The 27798-nt window shown below is 43.8% G+C and overlaps 1 protein-coding gene across 2 annotated transcripts in view; it reads left to right on the plus strand.

The window, feature by feature from the left end:
- cnga3a (cyclic nucleotide gated channel subunit alpha 3a) overlaps window positions 1–27798 on the plus strand; it is a 66858-nt gene that overhangs the window by 24883 nt on the left and 14177 nt on the right. Inside the window, exons 3-6 of one of the 2 annotated variants that reach the window (XM_080197599.1) lie at window positions 3377–3493; window positions 9712–9891; window positions 18585–18638; window positions 27641–27745. In XM_080197599.1, the coding sequence (XP_080053725.1) occupies window positions 3377–3493; window positions 9712–9891; window positions 18585–18638; window positions 27641–27745 (456 nt within the window). Of the gene's footprint in view, window positions 1–3376; window positions 3494–9711; window positions 9892–18584; window positions 18639–19009; window positions 19170–24502; window positions 24554–27640; window positions 27746–27798 lie in introns of those variants that run through there. The other variant, XM_080197600.1, reaches the window with a different exon arrangement.

Below are 27798 nucleotides of genomic sequence, written 5' to 3' on the forward strand. Positions count from 1 at the left end.
TAATCAACAATGGGTTCATGGTCACCATAAGACTTTTAATTCCAGCTTTTGCCATTTTTCTCCAGGTGTTATAACTTTCTGGGTTTGCTGCTTTTGCCTTAATTTCACTTTTATCATAGAATCATACCGTACAGAAAGTGGCTATTCGGTCCATCAAGTCTGTACTGACCACAATCCCACCCAAGCCCGATCCCAATAACTGCATGCATTTACACTAGCTAGTCCCTCTGACAACATATCACGGTGGACCCACCTAACCTACATATCTCTGGTCTTTGTGAGGAATCCGGAACACCCGGAGGAAACCCGCACAGACACAGAGAGTACGTGCAAACTCCACACAGACAGTGAACCAAGCCAGGAATCGAATCCAGGTTGGGAGTGGGGTGGGGAGCAGCAGTGCTAACCATTGTGCCACCGTGCTGCCCACGCAAAGTGGAGAATGTGTTCACATTCATTTGACTTTGTAATCTCTTCCACGAGTTGGGATAATGACTGGTCAATTAACATTTCCACAACACTTACTATTGTGGCCCCATATCGCCAGACTCTCCAGCGATTCCTCCTCCCACATAAGGTTGCCTTCTTCACCCATCAATAATATTGGTTACTAAGGATACTGGTGTTCAAATAACAATTAGACCCACTATAGAGGGATGCATTACTCCCACAATGGAACTGCCAGTCCCAGCACTGCAGGTGGTGGTTCCACTCTTTAGCAAACAGAAAACCTTTTACGTTTAAAATGCAATCTTGACAATAAATTGTTTGCTAGTTGCCAAAAGCAACAGCAGTTGTTCAGCATGTTTTATTGTTCGAGTGCTTTGTGTTTCCAACTTTATATTCTCTAAGGATCCTTCACATCCAATGAGCTTGTTTAATCACTCCCTCAGCATTCCTTTTTCTCTCTTGCAAACACATTATCTCTTGGCCCTGCTCATGCAATTTCTTTTAAGAGCTATGGTTGGTAACTTATTCTACAGCCAGGATATTACCAACCCCTCCGCGGTGTGTGCCCCTGCCCTGGTGGATGTGACGGGCCATTCAAATTACCATTTCATAGAATCTATAGCATGGAGACAGGCCCTTCAGCCTAAACTGGTCCATGCTGACCAAAAAGGCCCATCTAAGCTAACCCCATTTGCCTGCATTTGGCCCATATCCCTCTAAACCTTTCCCATCCATGTGTCAATCCAAATGCCTTTTAAATGTTGTCAATGTCCCTGCCTCAACCACTTCCTCTGGCAGCTCATTCCACATATGTACCAGCCTCTGTGTTAAAAAAGTTGCTCCTCGGGTTCCCATTAATTCTTTCCCCTCTTAACTTAAACTTAATAAGAACATAAGAACATAAGAAATAGGAGCAGGAGTAGGCCATCTAGCCCTTCGAGCCTGCCCCGCCATTCAATAAGATCATGGCTGATCTGTCGTGGCTCAGTTCCACATTCCCGCCCTCTCCCCATAACCCTTAATCCCCTCTCTTATCAAGAACCCATCAACCCGCTTCTCAAAAATATTTAGCGAGGCAGCCTCCACCACTTCAACGGGCAGAGAATTCCAGAGATTCACCACCCTTTGAGTGAAGAAGTTCCTCCTCAACTCCGTTCTAAACCGCCTCCCCTTTATCTTGAGGCTGTGCCCCCTAGTCCTACTGTCTTTTTTGAGCGGGAAGAGTCTCTCCACCTCTATCCTATCCATCCCATTCATCATCTTATACGTCTCAATGAGATCTCCCCTCATTCTTCTAAACTCTAACGAGTACAAGCCTAGTTTATTCAGCCTCTCCTCATAGCTCAACCCCCTCAACTCCGGTATCAGCCTAGTAAACCTCCTCTGCATTCCCTCCAAGGCCAAAATATCCTTGCGCAGGTGCGGCACCCAAAACTGCACACAGTACTCCAGCTGCGGCCTCACCAATGCCCTATACAATACCTCAGGGGACCTCATTATTCCGCCAGGCAGAAAGGACCATAAAATCCTAGCCCACAAGTTAATCTAAATGTGGGGTGGGGAGAGGGAAATGTTTTCCGTTTTACTTATAATGTCCTCATTAAAGGCAACTAGGGATGGGCATTAAATGCTAGCGGCCAGTGATGCCCATGTCCCACGTATAAATTAAAAAATATTCTAACATATTCCCTAGCATTTGAGCTTTTATTTGCCAGGTACAGGTGAATAATTTGCCAGGGTCAGCTTCGTCAGTTCATAGAATCATAGAACCCTACAGTGCAGAAAGAGGCCCTTTGGCCCATCGAGTCTTCACAATCCCACCCAGGCCCTACCTCCATATCCCTACATATTATACCCACTAATTCCTCTAACCTCCGCTAGCCTGGACATTAAGCGGCAATTTCTTAGCATGGCCAATCAACCTAACCCACACATCTTTGGACTGTAGGAGGAAACCCACACAGACATGAGGAGAATGTGCCAACTCCAGTGACCCGAGCGAAGAATCAAACCCAGGACCCTGGAGCTGTGAAGCAGCGGTGCTAACCACTGTGCTACCGTGCCGCCCTCATTTCAGTTCACAAGGACTGAAATGAGAATATCAAAGGCAGGCCATTATGAAAGCTTCTCCGATTCAAATTTCCTTGAAAACTCAAAGCCTTCTCTTTTCCAAAACTAACTGTTTCAAACTTTCCTCAAAGTTAAATTCCAAATACATGGAATAATGAATATAATGTACGATACATATGGGTGACAAGATATTAAAGATCATAAGGTACTGCCATTGAACCAAATACATGTGTTCCAATGTTTCGGTTCTCAATATTGCATGGCACAACAGAACCCGAAAGTGAATGAATCCACCACTAATCTGGCCTCACTTCAGTGTTCTGACCTCAGTGTGGCATGTTCTGGCATTGTTCTGCCCTCAGTAGGGTGGTATGGTGGCACAATGGTTAGCATTGCTGCTTCACAGCACAAGGAACCCAGGTTTGCCTCTGGCCTTGGGTCACTGTCTGCTTGGGTTTCCTCGGGGTGCTCCGGTTTCCCCCCACAGTCCAAAGATGTGCAGATTAGATGGATTGGTCATGCCAAATTGACTCTTAGTGTCCAAAGATGTGTAGGTTAGGGGAATTAGCCATGCAAAAAAATGAGTGGGGTTATAGGTTTAGGGCGGAGAGCAGATCTTGGGTGGGAGGCTCTTCTGGAGAGTTGGTGCAAAGTCGATGGGCTGAATGCCCTCGTTGGGATTCTATGGTTAAGGAACTTCTTAAAAATACAACAAACACACTTTGCGATGATTTGGAAATTCCCTTCTCGCTGAAGAGAGGTGGTCTGTCAGAAAGGAAAAATGTGTCACTTGTATTCTGAACTTGAACATGATTTTCTAAAGCCTGACCCTTGCTTCTGATTGCTGTCTGCTTAGGACTCACTCATTAGGTGAGGACACATCTTCTGAACTGCAGGGAGTGATCTCCATGGAGGCCAAGGGGCGACCTGAATCCCGCCGGAGTTCTTTCACAGGCAGAGGGACTTTAGCCAGGTACGGTCACCACCTCGACAATCTGCTCTGGTAAGATAAAGCAGGTGAAAATAGAGTTATATCAACCCAGTACTACAAGGAGACCTAAATCAGTGCCGCGATGAATGTCCAAAGGGTCTCTTTCTGTGCAATAATTAAATCTAAAATAAATACATAGGATTAATTCCATTTTTAAACTTACAGATTCCTTTATGCCAATCCTTTACTTAGCAACTTGGTTATCTGTCGTTTCTAATAACACCTGTACTGGCTGTGATTGTTGATGGAGACCTGCCTCCCCTGCGTTGCCCTGTCTCATGATCGATGTGGAGGAGTGCCCCTCAACTTATACAACCAGTTGTCTCTCTCAGGTGGTGAGGGGTGCCTTTCATCGATCATGGACTCTGGCTAATTACCAACCTTCCATATTATAGCAGGAAGATTTGCCAAGGAAAATTAAGCAAAACTCCAGGGCGGCACGGTGGCACAGTGGTTAACCCTGCTGCATCACAGTGCTAGAGACTCGGGTTCAATTCCAGCTTGGGTCACTGTGCAGAGTCTGCATGTTCTTCCTGTGTCTGCATGGGTTTCCTCCGGGTACTCCGGTTTCCTCCCACAGTCCAAAAAATGTGCTGGTTAGATGCATTGGCCATGCTAAATTCTCCCTTGGTATACCCGAATAGGAGCCAGAGTGTGGCGACTAGGGGATTTTCACAGTTACTTCATTGCAGTGTTAATGTAAGCCTACTTGTGACACTAATAAATAAATTTTAAAGGAATATCTACCAAACCTATCTAACATCAAATCCTACATTATAAGAAACCACAAAATGTCATGAATATAGCCCAGTCCATCACGCAAACCAGCCTCCCATGCATTGACTCTGTCTACAGTTCCCGCTACCTCGGCAAAGAAGCCAGCATAATTAAGGGGCCCACATGCCCCAGACATTCTCTCTTCCACTTCTTCCTTCAGGAAAAATCCAAAAGCCTGAGGTCACCTATCAACCGACTCAAGAACAGCTTCTTCCCTGCTGCTGTCAGACTTTTGAATGGACTTACCTCGCATTAAGTTGATCTCTCTCTACACCCTAGCTACGACTGTAACACTACATTCTGCACTCTCTCGTCTCCTTCTCTATGAATGGTATGCTTTGTCTGTTTCCCATGCTGGGTTGTTCTTTGTTCTTTGTTCTTTATAGCGTGCAAGAAACAATACTTTTCACCGTATGTTAATACATGTGACAATAATAAATCAAATCAAAAATAGGCTCAGAACTTGGCATCTCCTTAAAGTACGAGACAGAAATAAGCAAAGGGAAGGACAGGATGGACAAGGCTAAACTGTTTCCACAAGTTAAAGGATCTAGAACCAGAGACCATAATATAAAAATTAGGAGCAAGCCATTCAGGAGAGATGGTAGAAAACACTTCTACACATAGAGAGTGGTGGAGGTTTGGAATTCTTTTCCTTGGTGGTGGATGCTGGTTGAGGTAGATACATTTTTATTGAGCAGGGGTATCAAGGGTTACAGGACTAGGGCAAGAATATGGAGTTAATCCATAGAGCAGCCATGATCTTATGGAATGGTGGAGTGGGCTCGAGGGGCTGAATGGCCTACTGCTGTTCCTATGGTCTTAAATTCAAAGTCCAGATCTCCAGATTTGAGTCAGCAAATTGTGACACATCGAAGCGAAATCTAGGAGGAGCTAGGGCTGAGCAAATATATTTCCCATTCACAGAAGGGTTAAAAACCAGTGGACTCGGATTTAAGGTGATTGGCAAAAGGATCAAAGATGAGGAAAAGCTTCTTCACACACTGAATGATTACAAGGACCAAGAAAAAGATTCAGAAAAGGGAAAATATAATGTGAGAGTCAGCTAGTGAGAAACACACAAACGGACTGTGAAAGCTTCTGTAGGTATGTAAAAAGGAAAAGATTAGCAAATACAAATTTGGGCAGAAACAGGAAAATTTATAATGGGGAATAAGGAAATGGCAGGAAAACTGAACAAATGATTTGGGAATGTCTTTGGAAATGCAAAAAGTATCCCTGAAATATGGAGAATCAAGGAATTAGTGTAAACAAGGAACTGTAAAAAATTAATATCAATGATTAAAAAGTACTTGGGGAACTCTCATCAGAATCATAAGAACTAGGAGCAACAGTAGGCCATTCAGCCCCTCAATCCTGCTTCGCCATTTAACACAATCATGGCTGATCTCATCTCAGCCTCAGTTCCACTTACCTGCCCGTTCACCATAGCCCTCACGCTCTTACTAATTAAAAATCTGCCCACCTCTTTTTTAAATTTACTTAAAGTCCTAATAAGAATTAATGGAACTTAGAGTAAATAGGGGCAGTAAATAGGTTAGCACTGTTGTCTCACTGCGCTAGGGGCCCGAGTTTGATTCCTGGCTTGGGTCACTGTCTGTGCATCTCCATGCGTGTCTGCATGAGTTTATAGGGGACATACCCTCTAAATAAGGGGGAGCAGGTTTAGGACTGAGCTGAAGAGGAGCATCTTCATCCAAAGGATTGTGAATCTGTGGAATTCCCTACCCAGTGAAGCAGTTGAGGCTACCTCATTGAATGTTTTTAAGGCAAAGATAGATAGAATTTTGAACAGTAAAGGAACTAAGGGTTGTGGTGAAGGGCGTGTAAGTGGCGCTGAGTCCATGAAAAGATCAACTATGATCTTATTGAATGGAGGAGCAGGCTCAAGGGGATAAATAGCTTGCTCCTGCTCCTAGTTCTTATGTTCCTATGTTCTTTCCTCTGAGTGCTCCAGTTTCCTCCCATAGTCCAAAAAACATGCCGGTTAGGTACATTGGCCATGCTAAATTCTTCCTCAGTGTACCCGAACAGAGTGTGGCGACTAAAGGAATTTAACAATAACTTCATTGCAGTGTAAGCCTACTTGTGACATTAATAAAAAATTGAATCCCTGGACCTGATGATCTACATCCCAGATTGTTAAAAAAGGTTGGTATAGAAATAATAGATACATTGGTAGTCATCTTTTAAAATTCTATAGATTGTAATGGCTCCTGCAGATTGGAAGGTAGCAAATGGGCGCCCACTATTGTGGAAAGGAGGGAGAGAGAAAACAAGGAACTACAGACTTGTCTTGATATCAGGAGTAAGGAAAATGCTAAAATCTATAATAAAGGATGTGATAACAAAAAACTTGGGAAGTAATGGTAGGATTAGGCAGGGTCAACGTGGATTTATGGAAGGGAAGTCTTGTTTATTGCACCTGTTGGAGTTTTTTGAGGATGTAACTAGCAAAGTAGATAAGGGGGGACCAGTGGAAGTGATGTATTTAGATTTTTAGAAAACTTTTGATAAGGCTCCACACAAGGAGATATTAAACAAAATTAGAGTACGCGGGATTAGAGGAAACATACTGAAATAGATTGGGAACTGGTACATGGACTGAAAACAGAGAGTAGGTATATACGGGTCATTTTCAGGTTGGCAGGCTAATATTAGTGGAGTACATTCTCAAGGATCAGTGCTTTGGCCCCAGCTATTCACAGTCCATATCAATAGTTTGGATATGATGTTAAGTGCAATGTTTCCAAGATTGCTGATGGCACAAATCGAGGTGAATGTGTGAGTTGCGAGGAGGATGCAAAAATGCTTCGAGCGGATTTGGAGAGGCTAAGTAAGTGGGCAAAAATGGAATAAAATGTGGAGAAATGTGAGGTTATCTATTTTGGTAGGAAGATCAGAAACTCAGAATACTTCTTTAGTTGTGAGAGGCTGAGAAGTGTGAAACTTCAAAGGGACTTGAGTGACCTTGTTCACGAATCACTGAAAGTGAACATGAAGGTGCAGCAAGAAATTAGTTTATTTATTAGTGTCACAAGTAGGCTTACATTAACACTGCAGTGAAGTTATTGTGAAAATCCCCTAATAGCCACATTCTGGCGCCTGTTCGGGTACACTGAGGGAGAATTCAGCATGGCCAACGCACCTAACCAGCATGTCTTTCAGACTGTGGGAGGAAACTGGAGCACCCGGAAGTAACCCGCGCAGACACAGGGAAAAGACACAGTTCGATTCACAGCTGGGAATCGAACCCTGGCGCTGTGAGGCAGCAGTGCTAACCATTCACTGTGCCACCATGCTGGCAAATAGTATGTTGGCCTTTATTATAGGGGGAATTGAGTTTAAGAATAAAGATGTCTAACTGCAATTCTATAGAACCTTGTGAGATGGCATCTGGATATGCAGTTTTGATCTCCTAAGTAAAGGTACCCTTGGTACACTTGCTATAGAGAGAGTGCAATATGCATTCACCAAACCACTTCCTGGGTGGCGGGATTGCCCTATGAGGAAAGGTTAAATGGACTGTGCCTTTATACTCTGGAGTTCAGGAGCATGAGAGGTGATCTCATTCAAACATGTAAATTGGGGCGGCACGTTGGCACAGTGGTTGGCACTGCTGCCTCACAGCGCCAGGGACCTGAGTTTGATTCCCAGCTTGGGTCACTGTCCGTGCGGAGTTTGCACGTTCTCCCCGTGTCTGCATGGGTTTCCTTCAGGTGCTCCGGTTTCCTCCTACAGTCCAAAGATGTGCAGGTTAGGTGCTAAATTGCCCCTTACTGTCAGGGGTACTAGCTGGGGTAAATGCCTGGGATTATGGAGATAGAGCCTGGGTGGGATTGTGTTCGGAGCAGACTTGATTGGGCGAATGGCCTCCTTCTGCACTGTAGGATTCTATGACCTATGAACAATCCTTACAGGGCTCCACAGGGTTGGTGTAGGTTCCCCTAACTGAGGGGCCTAAATCCAGAGGATGCAGTCTCAGGATATGGGGTAGACCATTTTGGACTGCGATGAGGAAAGGTTTCTTCCTCAAAGGAAGGTTAATGTTTGAATTTTGCTGCTCCAGGGGGCTGTGAAGCTCAGCCATTGAACATTGTCAAGACAGTAGATATCTGGATACCACAAATTGTGCGGAGGGTGTGGAGAGTCTGCAGAAGGATCTAGATAGGCTGGGCGAATGGGCCAGGAAATGGCAAATGGAATTTAATGTTGGCAAGTGTGAGGTGGTCCACTTTGGTAGGAAGAATGGTAGGAAGGACTATTACTTACGGGGCGAAAAACTGCAGCAGGCGACGGTGCAGAGGGACCTCGGGGTCCTTGTGCATGAGTCGCAAAAACCCAGCTTGCAGGTGCAGCAGGTGGTCAGGAAGGCGAATGGGATGCTGGCCTTCATAGCGAGGGGGATTGAATATAAAAGTAGGGAGGTCTTGCTGCAGCTGTATAGGGCATTGGTGAGGCCGCAGCTGGAGTACTGTGTGCAGTTTTGGGCGCCGCACCTGCGCAAGGATATTTTGGCCCTGGAGGGAGTGCAGAGGAGGTTTACTAGGCTGATACCGGAGTTGAGGGGATTGAGCTATGAGGAGAGGCTGAATAAACTAGGCTTGTACTCGTTAGAGTTTAGAAGAATGAGGGGAGATCTCATTGAGACGTATAAGATGATGAATGGGATGGATAGGATAGAGGTGGAGAGACTCTTCCCGCTCAAAAAAGACAGTAGGACTAGGGGGCACAGCCTCAAGATAAAGGGGAGGCGGTTTAGAACGGAGTTGAGGAGGGACTTCTTCACTCAAAGGGTGGTGAATCTCTGGAATTCTCTGCCCGTTGAAGTGGTGGAGGCTGCCTCGCTAAATATTTTTAAGAAGCGGGTTGATGGGTTCTTGATAAGAGAGGGGATTAAGGGTTATGGGGAGAGGGCAGGAATGTGGAACTGAGCCACGACAGATCAGCCATGATCTTATTGAATGGCGGGGCAGGCTCGAAGGGCTAGATGGCCTACTCCTGCTCCTATTTCTTATGTTCTTATGTTCAATACTGGCCTATTATCCTGCAAATGAATGAGAAAAGAAGCAATGACACCTAGGGATCTGGGTCAGTACAGGAAAATGGCATTGGAGTAGGTGATCAGCCATGATCTAATTGGCCGGAATCCTACTACTCTTCACACCAGCAGGATTTTCCCACTGCCATGCACGGAGATTTGGCTGGCAGCCAAATTCTCCCACTTTGCTGCAGTGGGGCTATGGTGTGAACGGCCGGTAAGATTGCACCCAATTGAATAGCAGACTGTATTTGAGGGGCCGAATGGCACACAGTGATTCTACGGAAGGCTCAGTGGGGAGTTTGTTGATGGCAGTGCCGAGAGACATTGGCCTTTGTAACCCAGCAAGTTCTCTCCGCAGGCTCACTCAATTCATCCTCATGCTGAGGAACTGGACCACCCAGCGAATGAACCACGAAGACCGGAGGCCGGATTCTTTCCTGGAACGCTTCCGGGGACCGGAGATGAAGGATGCGTCAAGTCGAGAGAGCAACACCCAGTCAGCCTTAGGTAACCTGGAGCATCAGGGCAGGAGCAAGAAGTAAGTTCCACTCCCACCGAAACAACGGGTATGGAAGGTTGGTTAAAGTGACCATAAAGATTCTGAAAAATCTTGAGGGGTCTCCAAGCCAAGGCTCAAATCAAGTGAAATATTGGAGCGGCACGGTAGCACAGTGGTTAGCACTGCTGCTTCACAGCTCCAGAGACCTGGGTTCGATCCCCAACTCAGGTCACTATCTGTGTGGAGTTTGCACATTCTCCTCGTGCCTGCGTGGGTTTCCTCCAGGTGCTCTGGTTTCCTCCCACAGTTAAAGATGTGCGGGTTAGGTTGATTGGCTGTGCTAAAATTGCCCCTTAGTGTCCTGGGGATGTGTAGGTTAGAGGGATTAGCAGGTAAATGTATAGGGATATGGGGATAGGGCCTGGGTGGGATTGTGGTCAGCGCAGACTCGGTGGGCTGAAGGGCCTGTTTCTGCACTGTAGGGTTCTATGTTCTATTTGAAAGCCCCACCTGTTTTCCATTACTGTTCTTAATCATCAACCAGCTTTGACCAAGTTGTATTTTTCTGATCGAGCTGATTGCTGTATTCCAGATTAGTGCCAAAGTATAACAGCTCAGGTGGCACGGTGGTCAGCACTGCTGCCTCACAGCTCCAGGGACCTGGGTTCAATCTCAGCCTCGGGTCACTGTCTGTGTGGAGTTTGCACATTTTCCCTGTGTCTGTGTGGGTTTCCTCCCACAGTCCAAGCATGTGCAGGTTAGATTGATTGGCTATGCTGAATTACCCCTTAGTGTCCTGGGGTGTGTAGGTTAGAAGGATTAATGGGGTAAATGTGTGGGGTTGTGGGGATAGGGTCTGGGTGGGATTGTTGTCAGTGCAGACTCGATGGCTGAATGTCCTCCTTCTGCACTCTGAGTCTACGAGCTGGATTGCACAGCTAGTCTTCATGCTGAGTTTGATATGTATTTGAGTATAATCTGTCATTAGACTTGACCTTTTCTACATCCTGCAACCATGCTGCTTCCTGTTGAGTATTTGACAGCATTTTGAATGACTTGCTGGGCAGTTTCATTTCCAGTTTTATATTATTTGCTGCAGGCATTTAAACCCGTATACTGTCGCCAGCACATATCCATAAAAATTAAGAATCTAATTAAAATCATTGGTATGAGCCAGTGGTTTCTACCACAGAGCTGGCTGAATGAAAGTTTCTATTGCAATTACCTCTTTTAAATTCCAAACACTGAACTCAAGGCCTGCAGCTGTGACTGATTTGTGGCTCGAAGTGTTTGTAGGGCATCGCCGTATATGTGGGAAGTGAAATCTCACACGTGCTTGCTCTTTCCTATTCACCAATCTTACCAGCACTGATTTTTAGGCTTGGATCATACCATTAGGAGCCAACATAATCATGGAATATGTCATTGAAGAAAATTGTCCTAATAACTCTGTATGTCCATAAAACAACAAAACCCGCTCTTCCCTACTCCGGGCATACTGATTTCCAAATGTGTGCCCCAAAATGGGATCTTCACCAGCCAGGAAATCATAAGTGTGCCCTTGCAATCTTTCACGCTGATGAAGGGGCAAAATAAATTAGAGGACACAAATTAAATAAACAAACTGGGCGGCACAATGGTTAGCACTGCTGCCTCACAGCGCCAGACACCCGGGTTCAATTCCGACCCTGGGTGACTGTGTGGAGTTTGCACACTCTCCCCATGTCTGCATGGGTTTCCTCCAGGTGCTCCAGTTTCCTCTCACACTCCAAAGATGTGCAGATTAGGATGATTGGCCATATTAAATTGACCCCCAGTGTCAGGAGGATTAGCAGGATAAATACATGGGGTTATGGGGATAGGACCTGGGTGGGATTGTTGTCGGTGCAGGTTTGAAGGGCAGAATGGCCTCCTCCTGCACTATAGGGATTCTATGATTCGAAGGGAATTCTGTGGAAGTCTGTTACATTAAGGATAATTGACACATGGTCTGAGATTGCAGGAAGGACTATCAAAGCAAATTCGAAGTCATAGGAAACCTACCGTGCAAAAGGAGGCCATTTGGCCCATCGAGCCTGTACCGTTAATAAACCCCATCGAACCCTATCCCCATAACGTCACGTATTTACCCTGCCAATTCTCTGACCTAGGGGTCAATTTAGCTTGAATAATCAATCTAACCCGCACATCTTTCGGACTGTGGGAGGAAACTGGAGCACCTGGAGGAAACCCACGCAGACACGGGGAGAACGTGCAAACTCCACGCAGACAGTGACCCGAGGCCGGAATCGAACCCGAGTCCCATGGCACTGTGAGGCAGCAGTGCTGACCACTGCGCTGCCACCACTTGTATCAATGGGGATTGTGAGGAGACCTGACATGTTTCTGGAGGTGGAGAGAACTGCGAGGGCAGACGATGGACTTGAAGTTTGTTCGAAAAGTTTGTTGGGTCAAATGGTCTTTTTTTTGCAAAAATCACCCATGTTCCTAAATGCAAGATGACAGATAAATTTACACCCTGACTTTGAAAGAAATTGTGTAAAATGTGGAGAATCTCTACCTGCTGCAACAAAGCCGGTCCCAGCAGAGTCAAACTCGGAGTCTGATTTAATAGGCATTTTCATGAGATTGTATTTTAGTCACATCCTTATGTTTGAAAATGCTGCAGCTGCAGGTTCCTGGCACAATTCAACAGCAACAATTGCAACAACATGGAAGATGAGTGAGTAATCTCCTGCTCCACCGCATTAACCCTAGCCAGAACCTGCTGTGTTCCCAGTAGAATTGCCGATCGCCCCTCACTAGTCCTGTATTAGTGCCATCCAGTCGCTACCCTTAAAAACACGTTGCCGATTTGCACAGTAACCTTGATCTCGGAGCGGGGTCACCGCTGAGGTCAGAAGTTCCTTCAGTAGACGTGAGTGAAAATCACGCGTCTTGTGTTACTCTGCTGATTCGAATTGTGTTCAGATTAAATGGATATTTATCGTGAATTAATCTTGTAGAAGCCAAACCCTGTCCACCTTGTGGACAACTGCTTTGCTTAGCCACTAGTGGGCTGCCCCGCGTTCAGTGGAAACTGGTATCGTATCAAAAGTAGAGTTAAGAAAAAAGGAATTAAAAAGAAATGAGTGAAAGAGGCTGTCTTGTGCTATCTTTTCTGGGAGAAAGTTCTTACTCATGCCTCCCCTTCAAAGACCATCAGCATCCCCTGGTGCTGAGCCTAAGCTATGCTGGAGCCTAGTGTTAATTTTAAACGTGAACGATCAGAATTCAGAAAAAAAACCTCTTTATCCAAAGTTTAAGTTTAAGCTCATCTATTAGTGTCACAAATAGGCCTTTATTCACACTGCAATGAAGCTACTGTGAAAATCCCCTAGTCTTCACACTCTGGTGCCTGTTCAGGTACACTGAGGGAGAATTTAGCACGGCCAATGCACCTAACCAGCACATCTTTTGGGCTGTGTGAGGAAACCGGAGTACCCAGAGGAAACACGTGCAGACATTGCCAGATGATGACCCAAACCAGGAATTGAACCCAAGTCCCTGGCACTGGGAGACAGCAGTGCTAACCACTGTGCCATCCAAGGTTGGTGAGAATGTGGAATTTGTTACCATAAGAAATGGCCGCAGCACATAGTCCAGTTAAGGGGAGGTTAAATATGCATGTATGAGAGAGAGAGGAACCGAATCATAGAACCCAACAGTGCAGAAGGAGGCCACTCAGCCCATCCAATCTGCACCGACCACAATCCCACCCAGGCCCTATCCCCATAACCCTATGCATCTATTCTATCTAGCCTCTCTGACACAAAGGGTCAATTTAGCATGGCCAGTCCACCTAACCTGCACATCTTGGGAGAAAACCGGAGCACACAGAGGAAACCCATGTAGATCCGGGGAGAATGTGCAAACTCCACTCAGAATAGAGGGTTATGATGGAGTTAGATGATGAAAGATGGGAGGAGTGGAACATAAAAATCAACATGGATTGTGTGACGGAGCAAGGGATCAACGAGGAAGCTGCTTCAATCACAAAGGTGATTTATTTACCAGGCATAAGGTAACATTATATACAGGCTCGCTCCAAGACCTGAAAATCCCGCTCGAGGCCAACGGACCTTTGCCTGGCCCTGTCCCGGCACATGGGCAGGCGGGATGAGAAAATTCCCTCCCTTGACACCCGGACTCTCACAGAGGGTCCCCTGTTCCTGGGCACTGTGCTCTTTTTCCCAGTTAGCTGAGGTTCACATGCTTCCATGCAGTGGGCCACTTAACCTACGAACGTTCGCCTCTTAAAGGGGCCAAGCTATTACAGATTGGATGGAGCGAGTGGCCACTTCCTGTGCATCCTACCTCGTGTAACCTGTGCTTCATCTAATCCCAGTGTTTTATGTTGATTATGGGATGGCGGAGAATATAGCAGCATGATTGTCCAGAGAGATATAAAAGTTGTGTGCTGACTGAATCAATCTAAAATCTGATCATTTAACTGGATTGAACAATGCAGAGCAAAGATAGATTTGCTTATTTGGCATGAATGTTACAACACAAAGATATATTGTTCATATTATAGTTCAAGGGATTATTGTATAAATGTTACACAGATGAGAAAGGGTTCCTGATCAAATCTAATTTACACTCATTAAAATGATGTAGAGATAATTGGACAGGCTTGATAGACCACTAGCGGTACAAATCAGACATCATTATATCTGATTTATGGGTGTAGAGTGGACACAATAATGTTCATTGTGGGGTCTAAGGAGCTACATCCAAAAGATATCGAAACCGCTATTCAGTCAGACAGCTTTTCAGACACCACTGGCAGCAAGTGGACAAAAAAGGACATTACACTCCATCTACATGTAAATGAGGGACTGAGAGTCCGTCTCAGAGTCCAAGAACAAAGAACAACACAGCACGGGAAACAGGCCCTTCGGCCCAACAAGCCTACGCTGCCATTTTAACATTGTGAGTGCCCTCTTCTACCTATGACCTTTGTCTACGCCTATTGGACTCCACAATAAAGAAACCATAACCAGATTGAGGGAAGACTAATTTAGGGACAATTTGTTAACACCAATCAGCCTAATAGCACATCTTTGGGGTGTGTGAGGAAACCGGAGCACCTGGAGAAAACCCACGCAAGCACAGGGAGAATGTGCAAACTCCCACAGACACCGGCCCAAATCCACGTGTCTGCACAGCAATCAGTGATAGTCACTGAGCTGTTGCCCGTCAGATGGTCCAGTTTAAGCGTACACTAACGACGTGAAACATTAGGCAACTCTCGAAGCAACATCCAAGAGCAGCCCTCGCACGACCCACCACGTGTAATATTATTAATATTGTAATATTAATAGTGTAATGTCCTTTTTTGTCTACTTGCTGCCAGTGGTGTCTGAAAAGCTGTCTGACCAAATAGCATAATAATAATAATAATAACCACCAGGAATAAAGGACAAATTGTATTTTTTAAAAAAGGAATGCAAAATAAATCATTGAAGTGGAGGCAAAAGGAGCAGGAGTAGCCCACTCCACAGTGCATTGATGTCATAGAATCCTTACAGTGCAGATGGAGGCCATTCAGCCCTTTGAGCCTGCATCAACCATACTCCCACCCCTGTAACTCCAATACATTTATTCTAGCTCTTCCCCCCGATACTAAGGAAGAATTTAGTGTGGCCAGTCCACCTAGCTTGCACATCTTTGGAGTGCTGAAGGCACCCGGAGGAAACCCACACAGACGCAGGCGAAGATGCAAACTCCACCCAGAGAGTGACCCAAGCCGGGAATTGAACACACGTGGCTGGCGCTGTAAGGCAGCAGTGCTAACCACTATGCCACCGTGCTGCTGTGCCCCTTCTCCACATCCCCAGGATTTAACTTTAGATCCCTGTTGGAGAAGAAGTAAATGGCCCAAAATTAACTCCTTCAAATGGGTGGACCGCATATGGATGCATGAAAGGTACCTGCGGCTAGATCAATTAACATTAACGAGGCAGAACCTTGGCCTTTTGGTCGCGAATTTGCATTCTGAACTGAGCACCAATAAATTGACATGTAGTTTGTATTTTGCAGTCGATTTGTGATTTAACCACGGGCAAACAGAATTGTCTCAGATTTCTAGGGATTATAGCTACCAGTCACTCAGGGCACAGCTGCTTTCAGTCCGCAGGGATTATTGTGGAGATAATCAGATAGCCAAGGTGAAGGATCTTCATAAAATCCTCTTAATCAGCTGAGAGCTCTAACAAAGGGCCAATAATGCAGAACCTTGTGGGATTCTGCAAAGTATATAAGCAATATATCAGGAACTCCAAAAAACAATCAGTGTGAATTGAATGTATCCAGACAGAACTCTTTCCTACCCCCCACCCCCATGCTTTTATAACGCATCAGAAGTAGAACACAGATTTGCCATTCCTCACATGCTTATGTAGGACATTTTAGTTTATTTATTAGTGTCTCAAGTAGGCTTCCGTTAACACCGAAAATGAAGCTATTGTGAAAATCCCCTAGTTGCCACATTCCAGCACTTGTTTGGTAACACTGAAGGAGAGTTTAGCACGGCCAATACACCTAACCAGCATGTCTTTTGGACTGTGGGCGGAAACTGGAGCACTCAGAAGAAATCCACGCAGACATGAGGTGAACGTACAGACTCCACACAGACAGTGACCCAAGCCGAGATTTGAACCTGTGTCCCTGGCGCTGCGAAGCAGCAGTGCTAACCACTGTGCCACCATGCCACCAGCCTAAATTAACATGTCATACACATTCTAACTGTTACACATAACACAGTCTTTAAATATTCTCTACCTTCATTCAAATTTTACAGTAATAAATAAGGTTCTGCACTCCCTTTTCTCTTCCCAGTGGGTCACATTATCTATGTTGAAATTGGGATCACATTGGAAAATATGATGCTTAGGTTTGAAATTAGTTCCACACAATGGCATGTAGTCATAAAATATCCATTTTACTGTACCAACACACGGTGACACAACGATTAGCACTGCTGCCTTACCAGCACCAGGAACCCGGATTTGATTTCAGCCTTGACTGTGTGGAGTCAGCGCCTTCTCCCCGTGCCTGAGTGGGTTCCCTCTGGGTATTCCGGTTTCTTCCCACACTCCAAAGATATGCAGGTTAGGTGGATTGGCCGTGTTAAATTGCCACTCAGTGTTCAAAGATGTGTAGATTAGGGGGATTAGTGGGGGTAAATGAGTGGGGTTACAGGGCGGAGGGTGGGTTGGGTAAGATGCTCTGCTGATGAGTCAGTGCAGACTTGATGGGCCAAATGGCCTCCTTCTGCACTGTAATAATTCTATGATTCTGATAATATCTATGTGAAGAAATTGTTTCTTGGTACAGTCCAGTCCAATGATAAAATCAATCATTTTTATTGTAATGGTGTTATTGAAGGAACAATTGTGGGGCAACTTATCAGACTTTCTGGCTGATTGAAAGAGCTCCTATTTCTCTGGAGTTCTGCACAGATGGTGTCCCGTTATAATGCGTTCCCTTAAGTTCAGTGCTACAAATAGTAAAGATTACCAAGATAAATACAGATAAGGGAAGATATTAGACCATGCTGCTCCCTTGCCCATTACAGTATCTGAATACCTCTAGATTGCTCTGAGGGATTTTGCCCCCTTGTACCCTACTGTTCTAGGTAACTGTAGCAGCAATGGTGTATGACAGGCAATATTTGCCGTCACCGGGTCAAAACCCTGGAATTCCTTCCTTAACGACATTGTGGATCAACCTATAGCATGTGGACTGCCACGTTTCAAGAAGGCAGCTCATCACCACCTTCTCAAGAGCAACTTGAGATTGTGGCCAGCACGAAGCCCGCATCTGTATAAAATCAGACCAATTTTCCACCAAGTCATGGAACATAAGAACAGGGATAAACCATTCAGCCTGTCAAGCCAGCATATTGTAGGATGTGCAATACTGCGTGTGATTCAATGAGGTAAATTTTCCAGTCCCACTGTCTATGGGACTGGTAGTGGGTGGGACTGAAAATTCAGCAGATCAGTTGAAGGTCTGTTGACCTTGGGCAGAACTTTCTGGTCTTGGGGCTGGAAAATCCCGCCCAAAATCCAATATGGTTAAGCAGCATTTTTTTTTCTAATTTGGTTTGCTGTTCACTATCTGTTGAGTGTTATCAGGAAATTATTCCATAACAGAAGTCGGTAAGTGCTAGAACACCTGAAGAGGCATTGGAGGGGAGATTTGGGGGGAATGTGCTGCTCGTGGTACCAGAAGACAAAATGCTGGAAAATCTCAGCAGGTCTGGCAAGCATCTGTAAAGAGGGAAAAGGCCTGACAGTTCAAGTCTGGATGACCCTTTGATAAAGCTGACAAAGGGGTGTCTGGACTTGAAAGATCAGCTCTTTTCTCTCCCTACAGATGCTGCCAGACCTGCTGAGATTTTCCAGCATTTTCTCTTTTGGTTTCAGAATCTGCCATAATTTGCTTTTATCCAGTGCTGTTCATGCTGTCCTGTTCAAGATCCCATTTGATGGCGTGCTCCTTTTTTGCTCTTATTGTGTTCTTTTTAATTACACATCTCTGATTTTCCATTCCTCTTCCCAGCCCAATGCAGAAAGTAGACTCAGACTAGCTGAATGAAATGTGTGTTCCAGTATTGATGGCGCTATTCCAGCGACAAGGCAACTTTATGTTTTGTGTCACTGTTCTATTTTGTAATGCGGCAGACAGTGGTCTCTGGCACATTTCAATGTAAACAACTGCAACAACAAGGATGAAGGGTAAGCAGCTTAGATAGATTTCCCTTGACTCCCGCTAGAGATTCTAACCAATCCCGCTAATAACATAGACTAGCTTATAGTCATTCAGTTGACCCTAATAAATGTACAATTAATACCCCTTTATGTCTGAGTCGTAGTTATATAAAGGAAAAATAATTAATGTGCTTTGAAAAGTTACTTTTGGATTCCATTAATCAAAGCTAACTCACACCCACTAGCAATTTACATTAGTAGTCGATAAGAAGATTGGATTGTCTGATTAGATGGATTATATTTGTATACTAATCAAGTAAATCCTGATCGGAACCTTGGTGTTTGATTTGGATATTTTCAATCTTTTGTTTGCATATTAAGATCAATAATATCCATCTCAGTCCATATGGAAGTCATTACAATGGTAAATTTTCGTAAGAGTATTTACTTAAACATAGAAGAATTGTTTTGTTTTTGTTTGAAACTGGAATTGTCCAAAATTTGAACGAACACAAGGCCCAAAGCAAAAGACAAGGATGCAGAAGATAAGGAGACGGGGTAAGGTGTCAAAATTAATGTCAGTTTCACTTTCTAGAGTAGATGTCCCTGTGTATATCATTGAAACTAACGGCTTACTAGACAGTATTGAAGATTAAACTGTGTTTTCCCAGAGACCATGTTCACCCTGCTTTAATGAGAATAATGACTTCCACTACGGAACCAACAACTAAAACAATTGCCTCCCTGACGAATTTAAAGTATCAAGGAAAGAAACCATTCCTACTTGGCAGGGATGGTGTAGGATCCATTCATTCCTGTAGAATAGTTGTAAGCAGACTGGTTCGAAGTGAAAACTACTTTATTAAGCGTCCTTTATAAGTAGCATTTCACAGAAAATGAAAGAGATTTCTGGCAAAAGAGAGAGAAGAGAGATCTTGTGTCAAAAGCTTGTACAACATACAAACAGGAACTGAACACCAAATGAACTGAACTGAACACATAGCTGTTACTAACAATATAGCTTTTTGGTTACCCCCGTGTTTCTAAAGTGCTGGGCACAAGCAGTCTCTAGCTGCATAAACAATTGGTGTCTGTGGCCAATGAAACACTGCTTATGAGAAAGCCCTTACATTGTACTTTCAGAGAATGTAGCCAAGTTTCTAGGCTAAACGCAAATTCCAAGCTGATGTGGCTGAATTAGCTTAAGTTAGCTTAAAGCATAGCTTAAAATTAAGCCTTTTAACGATAGAGCAAACTGTACAGAGGATCCCACAGATGGCAGACAAGATGCAGTGCATTGTAACAGATCGTACAGAAAGACTATTTAGCATCGAAAAATGGATTGAATCCATCTAAATATTTTAGATTGCTTATTGAAATTGAAAAAAGAAATTGAAGTATATATGGCAACTGGAAGAGAAAATAACAGGTGTTTTTGTGTCTGTCTGCATTCTTCCATCTACTTAAGATGCTGGATAAGTGGCACATCTGTTAAGGCTGGGGTAGTTTCATTTGGGATGCTTTTACTGATAGCTGAAGAGACCCGTCAGGTTCTGCCACAAAGTTTAAGTTTATATATTAGCGTCACAAGTAGGCTTACAATAACACTGCAGTGAAGTTACTGTGAAAACCCCCTAGTTGCCACAGCACTTGTTTGGGTACGGAGAATTTAGCATGGCCAATGTGCCTATCCAGCAGTTCTGCTGACTGTGGGAGGAACCCGGAGCACCCGGAGGAAACCCACGCAGACACGTGGAGAACGTGCAGTCTCCACACAGACAATGACCCAAGCCGGGAATCGAACCCGGGCCGCTGGCTCTGTGAGCAGCAGTGACAATCACTGTTCCGTTGTGCTGTCAAAGGAAGTGGTGATTAGGGGTCACTGCAGGTTGTGTTATTCTAAATATAATCTTGTTTTGTTGTAGAGTTTAGTTAGTCTGAAGCATATAAGTTACCACCTTGCTAGTCATGTTGCTGTTTGTAGGAACCGTGTTACAGCGACGCTGAAAAAGACAGTGTAGTGTACAAAACTTGCTTTTATCAATTTAGAAATAACATTCCTGTAGAATCCCCTTCCTAAAATGCTCCCCAGTGTCATCGCTCTGTTCTTTTACAAATGAGGTCTACAGTTTATGTGAATCATGACTCTGATCTGTACATTTCACAGATGGTTATACAATGAACTTCTTTTTTGGATTTTCTTACAATCAATTGTGTTTTGGCCAAAGTCCATGTTAAAATATTGTATGTCATTTTAAATGATCTTGTTAGGTTTTCTGACCAAACGAGGAATTATTGTCTTATAATCATATCTGTTTAGTATTGCATCTTCTTTATGTTGTCAATATGTCAATAACTAATACATAGTGATAAAATTATTGTCACGACCAATTACGCCTGTAGAATATTCTTTTTCTTTTGGTCTTTCCAATTAGCTTCCCATTGGATTCTGTTTTTGGAACCACAGACCTGAGCCTGGTCAACATAACCCCTATCACTGATTATGATTGGCTAGCTGGACGAAAACCTCTTGTCCGAAGTTCTCCGCTTGTTCATGCTGATAGCCTTCTCCCGTCCCCACACGCAGGGCACCCCCGCCCACGGGTTTCCTGATGGCATGGGGTGACGTTAATGGGAATTCCCATTGATAGCAGTGGGACCAGAGAATCCCACCACTAGTAAACAATCCGTCACCTCCCGCTGGCGGGAAATACACGGCTGGGAGAATGTCGCCCCTTGTTTCTGCTTTGGAACTCCATCTGGCCACCTTGGTCCACCCTAAGTAGTGGTATGTTTTTCCCAACTGAGGTAGGTGGCCCTGAGCAACAGGTAACTCCACTGAGTCTCTGGCTGGAAAACTCCAATGTCAAATTTGGCACTCAGCCAAACCTCCATTCACAGCAGTGGGGCTGAAGAATCCCAGCTGACAAGCTCAGAGAATCCCAGCCTTTGTTTTTTTCCCTTTTTTATGGAATGTGAACCTCACTAGCAATGCCAGCATTTATTGCCCATCCATAATTGACCTCGAACTGAATGGCTTGCTCAGCCATTTCAGAGGGAAGAGTCAACCACATTGCTGTGGGTTTGGAGTCACATGTAAGCTGCACTGGTAAGGACGACAAATTTCCTTCTCTAAGGGCATCAGTGAATCCGGTAGGTTTTTACAGCAGTACGGTAGCACAGTAGTTAGCACTGCTGCCTCATAGCACCAGGGACCCAGGTTCGATTCCAGCCTCGGATCACTGTCTGTGTCGAGTGTGCTTGTCCTCCCCAAGTCTGCGTGGGTTTCCTCTGGGTGCTCCAGTTTCCTCCCACAGTCTAAAGATGTGCGGGTTAGGTTGATTGGCCACACTAAAGTAACCCTAGTGTCAGGGACTAATGAGGGGTTACAGGAACAGGACTTGGATTGGATTGTGGTTGGTGCAGACTTGATGGGCCATATTGCTCCTTCTGTACTGTAGGGATTCTAGGATTCTATGACAATCAATGATAGTTTCATGGTCCCCTTTGCTCAGACTAACTTTCAATTCCAGATTTATTAATGAGTTCAAATTCCACCAGCTCCCATGTCCATAAGACCATAAGACATAGGAGCAGAATTAGGCCACTCAGCCTATTAAATTTGCTCCTCTATTCAATAATGGCTGATATTTTTCTCATCCCCATTCTCCTGCCTTTTCCCCATAACCCCTGATTCCTTCATCAATCAAGAGCCTATCTATCTCTACCTTAAAGACACTCAATGACCTGGCCTGTCAGAGAGTATTCCATTTCTGACGTTATTCCTCATCCCTGTGAGTTCATTCTCTTTCAAATATTCTCCTTTAATTGAGTAGATTTTTTTTATGAATACAAGTGGCTGTGCTGTTTCTTCTTCAGCAGCAGGGGGCAGACCTGAGCACAAAGCTGGGATAGGCGATGTTAGAGGGTTAAAGTGGATGTGTTACCACATTAAAAATGCAGAACCAGAGACTAAACAGTCTCTTGCTGCAGTTGTGTAGGGTATTGGTGAGAACACATCTAAAGTACAGTGCACAGTTTTGGTCGTCTTATTTAAGACAGGGTATCACTGTATTAGAAGCAGTTCAGAGAATGTTCACTCAACTGATTCCTGGAATGAGGGGTTATCCTATCAAAGATTGGGACTGTATCTGTTGGGGTTTAGGAGAATGAGAGACGACCCCTTTGAAACATGTAAGATGGTGAGGAGACTTGACAGAGTGGATATTGAAAGAATGTTTGTTTTCCATTCCTGGGAGAGATAGAACGAGGGGACCCAGCTTTCAAAATAAGGGGTCTCCCATTTAAAAACATAGAACCCCTACAGTGCAGAAACAGGCCCTTCAGCCCGCATCGACCACAATCCCACCCAGGCCCTATCCCCATATCCCTACACATTTACCCGCTAATCCCTCTAACCCACACATCCCAGGACACTAAGGGGCAATTTTAACATGGCCAATCAACCTAACCCGCACATCTTTGGACTTTGGGAGGAAATCCACGCAGACACAAGGAGAATATGCAAACTCCACACAGACAGTAACCCGAGCCGGGAATCGAACCAAGGGCCCTGGAGCTGTGAAGCAGCAGTGCTAACCACTGTGCTACCATGCCACCCAGAGATGAGCAGAAAGTTTTTCTCTTTTTGGGTCACGAGTCTGTGGCACTCTCTTCCCCAGAGAGTGATGCAGGTAGGGTCAGTGAAGGCTGTGTTAGATTCTTGATTGACAAGGGAGTCAAAGGGTATAGGGGATAGTAATGAAAGTGGAGTTGAGGCCACAATCAGATCAGCCAAGGTCTTACTGAATGGCACAACAGGTTCGAAGGGCAGAATGGCCTACTCCTGCTCCTAATTCATATGTTTGTATGAGCATGGGCTTAAATACCACCATGACAATTTAAGCACTTGAATTCAATTTTTAAGAGGTTGTATCAGTGAAAGTGATTGTTGTTAAAGGAGTCAGATTGCTACAAAACCCAACTAACTTGTTCTAACCTTTTGTCAAGGAAGCTAGATATTGACAGTAAATGTCCACCTTTCTAGTCATAGAAACTGTAGCGTGCAGAGGGAGGCCATTTGGCCCATCGAGTTCACACCAACTCTCCAAAACAGCATTCTATGTAGACCCACCCCCAACCTATACCATGGGATCATTTACCATGGCTAGTTCCGCTAACCGACACGTCCTTAGATGCTTAAGGGGCAATTTAGCCTGGCCAATCCACCTAACTCACACCTCTTTAGACCGTGGGAGGAAACCGGAGCACCTGGAGGAAACCCACGCAGATATGGTGAGAATGTGCTGACTCTGCACAGACCGTGAGCTTAGGCTGGAATTGAACCCAGCTCCCTGGCACCATGAGGCAACAGTGCTAACCACTGTGCTACCGTGCTGGCCACATCCTGAGAGCAAACTGAAAAGTTAGAAAATATCAGCTTCTTCCAGGTTTTGCTTGAGTATCCTGCATTTGTGAGACATTCACTACCCTTGGCGGCCTTAAAGGAGAAAGCATTGTTGCATTATTACGAGAATAGATCAGCATATTTGACATGCCTGGGGCCTAAACAGCCTCATGAGCTAAACAACCCAATAAGCACAGTATATCATAATAATATTTCAATGTTAAACTAAATTATAATGGAAAAAAATATGTGAACTAATATGCATAGCCAACTGTGAATTTGTATGTGATTACCTCATTAACCAATATGATAAAGGGAAGTAATAAATGGTAATAAGACATTCGACTGTGTAGATAAATGGACCTTATTTGTGATTGGGCTGTTTTATTGATCTGTGTGGTCCTTCCTGCCCACAATCCTCTTTGATAGATGATAGCCTCTTTGCAGTGCAGTAAACTGTTAAATATTGATGTTCATCATGCAGCAAAGTGAAAGACAAAAAAGAGGACAAAAAGGATGAGAAAAAGAAGGAACAGTAAGTCATGAAAATAAAAATTACAAACGTTAATTAGTACACTAGTCATAGAGTTATAGAGATTTACAATATAGAAACAGACCCAACTTGTCCATGCCACCCAGTTTTTACTATTAAGCTCGTCCCAACTGCCTGTGCTTGGCTCATATCCTTACATACCAACCTTACCCAGTAACTGTCTAAATTCTTTTTAAAAGCAAAATTGTACCTGCCCCTACTATTATCTCTGGCAGCCCATTCCAGATACTCACCGCCCTTTGTGTGAAGAAATTGCTCCTCTGGACCCTTTTGTATCTCTTCCCTCTCACCTTAAACCTATGCCTCTAGTTTTAGACTCCCCTACCTTTGGGAAAAGATAGCTGATCTATGTCCATCATTTTTTTATAGACCTCTGCAAGTTCACCCCTCAGCCTTCTATACTCCAGAAAAAAAAGTCCCAGCCTATCCCGCCTCTCATAACTCAAACCATCAAGTCCCGGTGCCATCCTAGTAAATAATTTCTGCACTCTTTCTAGTTTAATAATATCCTTTCTATAATAGGGTGACCAGAATTGTACATAGTATTTTAAGTGTGGCCTGACCAATGTCTTGTACAATTTCAACAAGATGTCCCAACTCCTGTATTCAGTGTTCTGACCAATGAAACCAAGCATGCTAAATGCCTTCTTCACCACCCTGTCCACCTGTAACTCCACTTTCAAGAAGTGCTGGGTTTTTTTTCAGAGGCTAAATATTGAGATTAACTGTGTCATTAGTCAAGTTGTATGCCTGTTCAATAATACACTTTCAAAAATGCATGTTTAAATTCTCTAACTGTGGTTATATGTGTTTCCACAGTACCTCTATAAAATATATATAGGCACGCTGTGATTCTTATCCTAAACGAACCTGCTCTGTTTTAATACTCTTTATTGGTGTTTTAAATTTTAAGTGTTTTGAAGTCCTCTAACAAGGATCTCTTTGTTCTATAACTCGCCCAATGCCCTACCATTAACTGAGTATGTCTTGCCCTGGTTCGATCTACTGAAATGCATCACTTCGCGTTTATCTAAATTAAACTCCATCTGCCATTCATCAGCCCACTGGTCCGATTGATCAAGATCCCATTGCAATCCTAGACAACCTTCTGCACTGCCCACTATGCCACCAATCTTGATATCATCTGCAAACTTACTCACCATGCCTCCTAAATTCACACCCAAATCATTAATATAAATGACAAATAGCAGTGAGCGTCAAGAGTTCTTGAATTCTTTGTTTTTTTAATTCAGTTTACAGGAGAGTTTTTTTTAAGTTTAAGTTAATTTATTAATGCCACAAGTAGGCTTATGTTAACACTGCTCCTAAAATGAAGCTTTTTGTGCAAGGACACTATTATTCTGTTTATGAAAGATGTTAAATAATAGCAATTGTCTGATTCACTCAGAAACAGTTTCATGTGCATCACTGAAACTAATAAATGTTTCGTGTAGTTTTTTTGAAAAGTCATTTTCAAGTATCTGATGAAGGGTCACCCTGACACAAGACATTGTCTCTATGCAGTCTCCACTGAGGCCTGCTGAGGTTTTCCAGCATTTTCTGTTTTTGTTTCAGATTCCAGCATCTACAGTATTTTGCTTTTATTGAATTAACTGGGATAATCTCAGTTGGTGCACTAGACATTATGACCAAAAATGATTCTGTTTTTGTGGTGAACCGTTTTCAATGCATTAATAAATCTGCAGCAGGTTATTACCCTTAAATATATCAGTGAACTTTTTTTTTAATGGTAAACATTTTTTTAAAGGAATACATTCTGAAACAATGCTCAAATGTGCTGGTTCATGGAAGATTTTGTCTTTGGCAATATGCAAATAAGTTTCAAGTGGAAACTTCAGCAAAACATTCTGGGCAGAATTTCCCTGTCTTGCCCGCCACGGGAACAGCAAAAGGCGGGGTGGACCATGCAACGGTCTGTTAACCTCAGGCAGGATTTTCCAGTCTTGGGATAAACATCGTTGGAAAATCCATCCTCGGTTTCTAAAGTGAAGGCAAATTTTTGAGCACTCTTTGTCCCCAGACAGCCAATTGTGGCCAAGTTTGAAACTCATACTCAAATGCTTTGGGACGTTTATGAGAGTTATGATAATACCCTTTATTATTTTCCTCATTTATTTAGAAGGATGCTGTTGCCATAGTTCAATAGATATGTGCTTAATGTGGTGACGTTCTGAACTGATATGTTTGAACTTGTAGATTGTGAGTATAAATTGAGATACTGTTTGCCCTCCAATCGTCAAATTGTGTGACATACATTGTTGTGGAGTTGGTCCTTCCAGTTTTGAAGGACAAAGTGCACATAAAGCCCATTGTTGATGGATTAACATGGACAATAGTACAAGTAGATTGAAGGCTGTGTGCGAAATAGTGGTGACTAAATGACTTGTGTGCCTTCGTTCATAGGTTCACAACTTGTTGAGTTTATTATTTAATATTGCGTAAACCATATTATAATTAACCAGGTAAATAGTTCATCTTGATGTTTGAATTTGTCCAGCGGAGAGTATTTTAATACCACTTTTACATGGAATGTTTTAAAAGGAACAGTGCTAACAGTGTTGTTCTTCTTGATTTCTAGAAAATTTGGTAATGTTTAAATTGCAACAGAGCAACTTGCATAATAAGACTGAAATTGACTTTTTAAAATTAATTCATGGGACATGGGCATCACTGACTGGCCAGCATTTATTGCCCATCCCTAGTTGCCCTTGGAGGGCAGTTGCTGTGGGTTTGAAATCACACATCGGCCAGACCGAGATGAGGACAGCAGATTTCTTTTCATTAAAGGCATTAGTGAACCAAATGGGTTTTTCTGACAATCGATGATGGTTTCATGGTCATTCTTAATCCCAGATAATTCCACCATCCGCTGTGGCGGGATTTGAACCCAAGTCCCCAAAACAATAATTGAGTTTCTGGATTAATAGTCTAGTGATATCATCACTAGTCCCATTGCCTCCCCCGTTGATTCACCCAGTGAGCTGAACAGGAGTATTGTTTTTGTTGAAAATATCCATTGTGACGCTTTCCTTTTCTGTCCCCCCCCAGGAAGAAAGACATGTACGTAATAGACCCTGCGGAAAATCTTTACTATCGATGGCTTTCTGTTATCGCAGTGCCTGTACTGTACAACTGGTGTATGCTGGTGTGCAGGTAGGTTGAAGATTAGCATGGTAAGCAATTACTATTTGATCTACAAGAAGGGA

This window comes from Carcharhinus amblyrhynchos, chromosome 10 (assembly GCF_965287045.1).
Source record: "Carcharhinus amblyrhynchos chromosome 10, sCarAmb.v2.hapA, whole genome shotgun sequence".
In the NCBI taxonomy this organism is placed as follows: Eukaryota; Metazoa; Chordata; class Chondrichthyes; order Carcharhiniformes; family Carcharhinidae; genus Carcharhinus; species Carcharhinus amblyrhynchos.